The sequence below is a fragment of the Otolemur garnettii genome, unplaced genomic scaffold, assembly GCF_000181295.1.
Source record: "Otolemur garnettii isolate 467f Iridium unplaced genomic scaffold, OtoGar3 scaffold00275, whole genome shotgun sequence".
In the NCBI taxonomy this organism is placed as follows: domain Eukaryota; kingdom Metazoa; phylum Chordata; class Mammalia; order Primates; family Galagidae; genus Otolemur; species Otolemur garnettii.
This window is the reverse complement of record NW_003852670.1, coordinates 669,247-679,441: the sequence shown is the minus strand read 5'-3', so window position 1 is coordinate 679,441 and position 10,195 is coordinate 669,247. Positions and strand designations below refer to the sequence as shown.

The window sequence follows — 10,195 nt, the reverse complement described above, 5'->3', positions numbered from 1 at the left end:
AAATAAATAAATAAATAAAATAAAATAGCTGGGCATTGTGGCCGGCACCTGTAGTCCCAGCTACTTGGGAGGCTGAGGCAAGAAAATCACTTAAGCCCAAGAGTCTGAGGTTGGAGCTGTGACACCACAGCACTCTACCTGATGCAACAATTTGAGACTGTCTCAAAAAAAAGAAAAGAGAAGAAAAGAAAGGTTCTGCCAATTTATATTTCCAGTAACTTATGGAATAGCTGTTTTCCCATATCTTCTTTATCCATTTATTATGAGAAAACGCATCTACCATTATTATTTTCTATTTTTTCAATTATCAGTAAATGTTTTCATATACTTACACTTTTATTTCTTCTTTGGGGATTTGCCTCTTCATATCATTTGCCCATTTACCTTCACAGATACATCTGTCTTTTGCTTATTGTATTATTTCCTGACACAATGCAATTTTTTTTCTGGTTTGTCACTTGCCTTTTAATTTTATACTATGTATACAGTGGATTCAAAGTATAGTAATTTTTGTTGCTACATTTTATTTAACCTACCAATCTTTTGAATCCAAATAAGTTTGCCTATATTCTCTTTTTATTTTTTTTTTAACAGGTGGAGGAGGATGTTTCATTGTTTTCATATTTGAGTCTCTAATGCATTTGGAATTTATTTAAGCACAAATATATAGATTTGACCTGATTTGATTTTTTTCTCAAATTTTTAGCCAGATGTTCCAAATATTAACTCTTCTTTTTTTATTTTTTTTTAATCGTTTTTTTTTAAATCATAACTTTGTACATTGATGCATATGGGGTTCAGGGTACTGCTTCAATATACAATGTGAAATGTTTACATTGAACCAAGTAACACATCCATCACAATTATACTCATTTCTAAATAGTTTTGAAATGTACCACTGCATCCTGCACATTAGGTGAGGTTCCCCCAAATACCCTCCCTCCTCCCATACCCCCCTCCCCTCCCCTCTCTCTTCTTCTTTAAAAAAAGGAAAAAGTTTTAGTTTTATTTTCTAATTATAAAATAAATTTATTATAAAAAATATTTAGATACAGTAAAAGGAGGTAGTGGGTGAAAAAGACTGGCCACATTTTAATAAGCCAGCTGAAGGGTATTTAAGTTCATTATTCTTAGTACTCTATCTACTTTTGTTTATGCTTGAAGGCTTTTATAATAAAATGTTTAAAAGTAAATGCAAATGCTCACATACATATAAAATTCAAGCTAAAGGTATAAGAAAAGATAAAAATCACACATAATACTACCACAAAGAAATAAGCACTGTCAGCATTTTGGTGCGTGCGCTCGTGTGTGTGTGTGTGTGTGTGTGTGTGTGTGTGTGTGTATGTGTGTCTGGGTGTATTTCCAAATTTTTTAATGTATATACATACTTAAACTTTTACTAAAATGTGATTCTGTTATATATAAAAGTTTTATAATCTCTTTTAAAACTAAATAATATATCACATACCTACATCTTTCTACGTAAGCTAATGAATATACACCTTGTTGGCAGTGAATACCTTTACTTGTCTACTCAGACCACAAATGACTTCCTTACCTGTTTTCTTACCCACTGAAATAAGCTCAAGCCCTCTTATATGTACTTTGCGACAATATCTTTCTTTTTTGTTTTTTGAGACAGAGTCTCACTTTGTCACCCTTGGTAAAGTACCATTACGTCACAGTTCACAGCAACCCCAAACTCTTGGGCTTAAGCAATTCTCTTGCCTCAGCCTCCCAAGTAGCTGGGACTACAGGCACCTGCCATTTTTAGAGACGGCATCTAGCTCTTGCTCATGCTGGTCTCGAACTCCTGAACTCAGGTGATCCACCCTCCTTAGCCTCCCAGAGTGCTAGGATTATAGGCAAGAGATACCACGTCCAGTCTAACAATGTCTTTCTGGTCACAGTTTTTAAAATCAAATTTAGTACAGGCAGTCATATTGTCTTTGCTAGGAATTTGGAAATGGGACTGGACTGGTCTCTTGAAAGGAAAGTAAAATTACCAAAATAGAATCACTTATTTAAATGACCCTTTAAAGTTATTATTTTCCCTTAAAAAGAATGATCTTGAGGGGCAGCGCCTGTGGCTCAGTGAGTAGGGCACTGACCCCATATATAGAGGGTGTTGGGTTCAAACCCGGCCCCAGCCAAACTGTAACAACAACAACAACAAAAATAGCTGGGTGTTGTGGTGGGCGCCTGTAGTCCCAGTCCCAGCTACTTGGGGGACTAAGGCAAGAGAATCACCTAAGCTCAACAGCTGGAGGTTGCTGTGAGCTGTGACACCACCGCACTCTACTGAGAGTGACAAAGTGAGACTCTGTCTCTAAAAAAAAAAAAGAATGACCTTGAGGTATTCAAGTAGATGTTAAAACTTAAAAATAATGGACTTGGAGCCTGTAGCTCAAGCAGCTAAGGTGCCAGTTACATGCACCAGAGTGGGTGGGTTCAAATCCAGCCCAGGCCTGCCAAACAACGACAACTACAACCAAAAAACAGCAGGGCATTGTGGCAGGCACCTATAGTCCCACCTACTTGGGAGGCTGAGGCAAGAGAATCACATAAGCCCAGGAGTTGGAGGTTGCTGTGAGCTGTGATGCCACAGCACTCTACCCAGGGGGACAGCTTGAGACTCTGTCTCAAAAAAAACAACTTAAAAATACTGGTTATATGGGCAGTGCCTATGGCTCAAAGGACTAAGGCGCTGGCCCCATATGCCGGAGGTGGCAGGTTCAAACCCAGCCCTGGCCAAAAACCACAAAAAAAAAAAGAAAAAAATAAAATAAAAATATTGGTTATAAATGAAGGTATGCTGAATGAATGAACAAAGAACAACTACATCTTAATTCCTGGATTCATATATTTTCAATACTAACCACAGGATTATTTAGCAACAACTATAATTTCTCTTCTATTAATCAAATAAATATTTAATTTTAAATAACGTTCACATTAAGCATGGAGTAATTTGCTTTGCTACAGCTCCCTAACACCTTTCACCTACATTTTTGTCCAGCATGCACTAGACTCGTGTTCTCAGCCAGGATGTGGCCATCAGTGATCGTGGGTAGTCTGTCATCAATACATGTTTGTCAGGTTTCTCAACGGAACAAACATCTTCCCCTGTTTGATCCTGACTTAAAAGTCAAAAGACTTATCTCAAACCCTAGTTACAGGCTATTAATGATTAAAGGAGATAATGTGACAGATCCTAATAACAGATAACTCTTTGGTAGGCGGAATTTGGAAAGAGATATTAACTCCTTCAGGTAAAAAAATAATGGGTCGTATATTTAGAGAGTCAATTTCTAAATTAATAGCAGGGTAAAATAATTCATAAGTCACTGATTAAACTATCTTTGATTGCCACAACTAAAAGATCTCAGAATAGCAAAGGGAAGAAATTATACTATTTTAACAAAACATCAATTCCATTTAATTCAATACACTATGAATTATTAATTTGTGCTTTAAAGAGAAAATGTAATCTTGGGTCAGATTTTAAACATGAACATTCTCTGGGTAGCTAATAGTCTACACTTTTAAAATAACCAGAATAAAAACCTGGAATATAGTAATTTATTGAACAGTAATTGTGACTTGAAAGAGTTAAGGCAACTCCCCTAACATCTGCCCTATAACCAGAGAGAAGCTTATTGATCAGAGTACTGTGGCTGAAAAAAATTATAGAAGCTTCTCTAGAATTAAATTTTTAAAGAACATTATGTGAAGGAGATAACATCTTCACTAAAAAGGTAAAGTAGCATATCTAGGCATAAATTTAAGCCTTTATTTTGCCACCATTAATTACACAAGACTTTTAAATAACTTAATTGCTATAGGAAGTATAAAATTATAACAAGAAATTTACAGAAGACTATGCAATCACAATCACTTGTATTTCAAATGTTGTCTAATCTTGTTGTCTAATCTCTTTTAAGATTTTCTTAAACTTAGGCTCATAAGTATTAATGATTTACCAAACTATAAATAGAATAAATGCTTTTTGGTGTATTTACCTTTTTTCCTTTGAAGTTGAGGGTACCAGGAAGCTCCAGGACCCCATAATATAAGTACATAATGTTGACCTTGGGCCTGTTCCACTGTTAAGATAACTTTCCTTTGCTTTTGTCCTCTAAAGCTGTATAATGCCTCTGGAAAAAGAACATTTTAATTGGCATTATAGTAGGATACTGTATTTTAATATCGCATGATAAATATACAGTGATAACCAAATGGTACACTAAAATGGTCTTGTATCTTAACTCTTTACAATTTAAAATTAAGGAGGCACTCAAAATATTTACCTGTCAGTACTGTGATATCAACAACTTTTAGTAGCGCATGGACTAATATATCAGGCTGAAGCTGCTCCAGTTCTACAAATTCTATGCTGTTCATTCTCTGAGGCTGTCTTCGAGGAAGGTCTCTGAGATAAGAGTGTTTTGAAGACACATATGCCAGTAAGTCTTGAAGTACAAAATTACTAACTATATTGGAATCTAAGGAAGAGAAAAGCGCACACAAAGGATGGCAACTTTACATATTTTTTGATAAGAGGATATTTTCTTAGAACTATATTTCATGTTGTAAAGTGTGTTTTACATGTAAAATATTATTTCCTTTCTACAAAACATGTACCTTATTTCCTTATTTGGTTCAGATGCAAAATATAAAACCTGATATTTTTAACCAATGGAAGTGGTTTTACCATCTCAAAAAAAAAACTTGCTGTTCCCTTACTTCCCTTTTTAGTTAATAATATCATTTTTCTACCAATTAGCCAAACTCAGCATTTCTATTATTTTTTTACTCCACCACCTTGATATAGCCAATCGGTTCCCCAGTCCCTGGAGTCTGATTTGATCCTGCCTTCTCAACTGTCCCAACCTCCACTACTCCTTCCTCAAGCCCCTCATGTCCATCTGCAATAGGCTAGAAGCCGCCTCACTGGCTCTGTCCCTGGGCTTGCCTTGTTCTTTCCAAGGCTAGGCCTCTGTCCTCAGGCTTTCCCACAGCAATGCTGTCATCTTTTCTTCCTATCCAAATACCACACAGAATGACCACCACTAGGCTCACAGTGTTTCCTCCTCCCCGGAAAGCAGAGAGGTTTTTTATCCTAACACTCACATGGCATCTGAGCATACACTACATTGTAACATTTCTCTTGATTATTAGATCAGTTATTTAACCCTTCAGTCATCATGTCTTTTCAATGTTTTTCTCCCTACTTAGAGAGTCAAATTTTTTCTCATTTCTTATTAAAGTATACTTTACATATATAATAAAATGCACACATTTTAAATGCACTGATTGGTGATTTCTGTTGATTATCTTTTAATTTCTCTGAAAGTAAAGGAGGTATGTTTGAACACGCGATGGATGGTTGACTAAAATAGGATCTTAAGTACTTTTCAGAAAACAGAGTCTGGGGTGGCTCCTGTGGCTCAGTGGGTTCAGCACCGGCCTCATGTACCAAGGGTGGTAGGTACGAGCCCGGCCCCAGCAACAAATAGCCAGGTGTTGTGGTGGGTGCCTGTAGTCCCATCTGCTCAAAAGGCTGAAGCAAGAGAATCGCCTAAGCCCAGGAATTAGAGGTTGCTGTGAGCTATGACGCCACAGCACTCTCCTGAGGACGATAAAAAAAAAAGAAAGAAAGCAGAGTCTATAAGCTGATTTATGATTCTTCTTTCCTTCTACCATTAACATGCTCATGCTACAATTGTTATTTGCCCATTCTTCAGTGGATCATTCAGGCACTACACCAGGTGGCAAGGAAATCCTGAGGAAAGCATTTCTAAGAACACCCAGAAAAAGAGTTGCCCAGGAAAACCAGAAAAGGATTTAGGGAAGAAATACTTGAGCTGAGTTTTGGATAAATGTCTAAGAAGTTTTCAGATATCAATCAGGGTTAGAGTATATTTCCAGGTAAAGAGAAGGGGTTCACGATCCTTTATATATCACAGGTGATGTGGTAGTCTGGGCAGACTCAGTAAGAGAATAGTATCTATATCTGTTGTAAAAGCTTTATTGAGATGTAATTCACTATACAAAATTCACCTTTTTAATTGTAAAGTTCATAACTATTATAGTTAAAAATAATCTTAGAACATTTTTATCATAGAATACTTTTAAATGTAGATAATAAAATACTTAAGATTGCAAAGAAAACCAATTACAGGTTGAATATCCCTTATTCAATAATGCTTAGGACCAGAAATGTTTCAGATTTGGAATATTTTTCTATTTTAGAATATTTTTATCTATATAATGAGTTATCTTGGGGATAAAACAAAATTCATTTATGTTTCACATACTCTATATATATAGCCTGAAGATAATTTTACACAATATTTTTAATAATTTTGTGCATTAAACAAAGTTTTAACTGTGTTTTAACTATAATCATCACATGTGAAATTTTCCACTTGTGGTATCATGTCACTATTCAGAAAGTTCCAGATTTTCTGGTGGTGCCTGTAGCTCAATGCATAGGGTACATAGACCCAGGGTGGTGGGTTCAAGCTTGGCCCAGGGCCAGATATACAACAATGACAAAAAAGTTCCAGATTTTGGAGCATTTCAGAGTTCATATTTTTGGACTAAGGATGTTCAACCTGTATATGAAAATATAGTAACTTGGCTCGGTGCCCGTAGCACAGTGGTTATAGTGCCAGCCACATACACCAAGGCTGGCGGGTTCGAGACCGGCCTGGGCCAGTTAAACAACAATAACAACTGCAATAAAAAAAACAGCTGGGCATTGTGGCAGGCACCTATAGTCCCAGCTACTTGGGAGGTTGAGGCAAGAGAATCGCTTAAGCCCAAAAGCTGGAGGATGCTGTGAGCTGTGATGTCACAGCACTCTACCAAGGGTGACATAGTGAGACTCTGTCTCAAAAAAAAAAAAAAAAAAAAAAAAGAAGAAAATATAACTCAGCTTGGCGCCTGTAGCTCAGTGGGTAGGGTGCCGGCCACATACACAGGAGCTCGTGGGTTCAAACCCGGCCTGAGGCCTGCCAAACAACAACAACTACAACAAAAAAATAGCCGGGCATTGTGGCGGGCGTCTATAGCCCTACCAGCTACTTGGGAGGGTGAGGCAAGAGAATCGCTTAAGCTCAAGAGTTTGAGGTTGCTGTGAGCTGTGATGCAACAGAACTCTACCAAGGGCAACATAGTGAGTCTCTGTCTCAAAAAAAACAAGAAAGAAAGAAAATATAGTAACTCAAGTACTTCTAAAAAAACTGTAAGATATTTAATGTATTAGTGAGCCATAATAAATTAAGAAGATATAGCAAAGTAACAACTACTCTAATTTCAGAGTAGTGATGAGCATAGGATATTCAAGTTATCAATAACTGTAATTTGAGGCTTGGCGCCTATATCTCAGGGATTAGGGCACCAACCACATACACTGGAGCTGCGGGTTCGAATCTAGCTTGGGGCTGCCAAACAACAATGACAACTACAACCAAAAAAAAAACCAGGCATTGTGGCAGGTGCCTATAGTCCCAGCTACTTGGGAGGCTGAGGCAAGAGAATCACTAGAGCCCAAGAGTTTGAGGTTGCTGTGAGCTGTGATAACACAGCACTCTACCCAGGATGACACAGTCAGACTCTGTCTTAAAAAAAAAAACCAACTATAATTTGATATGGAAATATAAGTGATTTCCATTAATAATGAAGTCACAAAATACTGATATTACTGCAGATGGTTGCCTTATTCATAATGGAAGAAAATGCTCAATTTCAGTTAGTGATTAGTAAAAATAAAGATATAATGTTTTTCTCATTTAGGTTTATGGACTCTTTAATGTAGAGAAACCAATTTTCTAGAAGAGAGAGTAGGAAGGATATTTAGTAGGCTAATAGCACAACCTAGTTGGATAGGATGAGAGTTGGAAGCCAAGCAAGGCTGCATGAAGTCAAAAACAGGGATCAAAGGCAGAATCCAGGAAACAACTAGACGTGGAGAGTAAAAAAGATTAAAGTTGTGGGCGGCACCTGTGGCTCAAAAGGGTAGGGCACTGGCCCCATATGCCGGAGGTGGCGGGTTCAAACCCAGCCCTGGCCAACAACAACAACAAAAAAGATTAACGTTGACATCAAGATTTCTAACACAGCTAAGTGGATGGATTAAACCAAATGTTTTAACATTTGCAGAATCTGATATGTAAAACTTATCCTAATTACGATTACTCAATTCCTGACTGAATTTTATAAAACAGTATGAAAGCACTAATGAAGACAATAACCATAAGAGAAAAGACAATACAAAAGATAAATAAGGGACAAAGGGAAAGTAGAGATAAGGAGATACATCAGATTGCCGCAAAACCCAACTCCAAACATCTCCCTTCATGGCTCTAATTCATGTCAAACTGAATTCTTCTTTCACAACATTTCTAGTACTTCTGGAATCAGAAGAGCTAGATTCAGATTCTGGCTTTGTCAATAATTAGGTTCAGGCTTGGCGCCTTTAGCTTAGCGGTTAGGGCACCAGACACATACACGGAGGCTGGCAGGTTTGAACCAGGCCAGGGCCTTCCAAACAATGACAGCTACAATAACAACACCACCACCACCAACAACAAAAGTAGCCAGAAGGCTGTAGTTCAGCAGCTAGGGCACCAGCCACATACACTGGAGCTGGCGGGTTCAAATCCAGCCTGGGCCTGCCAAATGACAATGACAACTACAACCAAAAAACAGCTGGGCATTGTGATGGGCACCTGTAGTCCCAGCTACTTGGGAGGCTGAGGCAAGAGAATCTCTTAAGCCCAAGAGTTAGAGGTTGCTGTGAGCTATGACACCATGGTGACACAATAAGACTCTGTCTTAAAAAATAATAATATAATAATTAGCTTCATGAACTTGTACATAAATTCTCTGAGCTTCATTTTTTATCGATAATACAGAGTTTTTGGTGTGGGGGGGGAGAAATCCCAGACATAAAATTAAATATTTATCCCTACTTCATAAAAGTTTATATGGAAATATCATCAGGTTATTTAGATTCCAAATAAAATATTCTACCACATGGAAACTTTACACTAACCTTTGAGCTATATATCTAATTTAATAATATTTAAGACAAATTTACATCCTGTCACATTATCAGGAGGTTTGTAAGATATGTTAACACATCTCACTACAAGGAGAAAGTCTTTTCCAAAGCACAATATATTTGATGAGAAGTAAAAATGTTCTCATGAGTTGTAACTACTTGCAAAATCAAACTAGCCAAATTGGTTTATTCTTTCAGAAGAAAATTAATTCCAACATTCTCAAAATGTCACCTGACACCATTTCCCTAAACCAAAAAGAAAACATTTTTTGCAACATTAATTTTTTAAATTACTTTTTTTGCAAATTAATTGCAACATTCTCAAAATGTCACCTGACAACTATTTCCCTAAACTAAAATCAAAATCTTCATAGTGTTAAATCTTCCAATTAATGAACAAGGTATATGTTTTAGTTCTTCTCTCATTTAAAAACTTTTCCTTTTATAGGTCTTTAGAAATATTTAGATATATCTAAGACACTTTAGATGTATTTTATTTAGCTTCTAACCTGTGAAAAAAAAAGCAATATAAATTCCTATGTAAACATAAAAATAAAGGATTTGAAATAATTTCTAAAGGTTATTTATTAGTTCCAGGTTTTTCATGTTGTTCAAAAAAGCCCTGAAACTCTCTAGGGGTTTGTGGGATATTTTTTCCATCAAGAATTAGGTCCCAAGATTTTTAAGAAGTTATTGAACTACTACCTGAATCTAGATCAGCCTCAAAACCAGAAATACCTATATCTGTCTCTCAAATCTCTTGTAAAACATTTATATACCACATTATTTTACTTCAAAGCATTCTTTATCCTTCTATAGTACCACTATCTATAAAATACCAGTATAATGAATTTTACTTAAAATCGATTTATCTATCATTCATATATACAAGTACATACTTTGCAAGATGTGGTAACTTCAAATTATTTATAATAAAAGATTAAACTTGAGATTCTGTCTCAAAAAAATTTAAAAAATTAAAAAATTAAACTTGTGACTCGGCACCTGTGGTTCAGTGGCTAAGGCATCAGCCACATACACCTAAGGTGGGGGTTTCATATCCAGCCTGGGCCCGCCAAACAACAATGACGGCTGCAACCAAAAAACAGGCATTGTGGC

At 36.5% G+C, this 10,195-nt stretch overlaps 1 protein-coding gene across 2 annotated transcripts in view; it reads right to left on the bottom strand.

The window, feature by feature from the left end:
• FAM35A (family with sequence similarity 35 member A) overlaps nt 1-10,195 on the bottom strand; it is a 44,490-nt gene that overhangs the window by 22,736 nt on the left and 11,559 nt on the right. For both annotated transcript variants that reach the window (XM_003803020.3, XM_023508761.1), the window contains 2 exons: nt 4,314-4,508; nt 4,026-4,160 (listed from right to left, as the gene is read on the bottom strand). In XM_003803020.3, the coding sequence (XP_003803068.1) occupies nt 4,026-4,160; nt 4,314-4,508 (330 nt within the window). The remainder of the gene's footprint in view (nt 1-4,025; nt 4,161-4,313; nt 4,509-10,195) is intronic.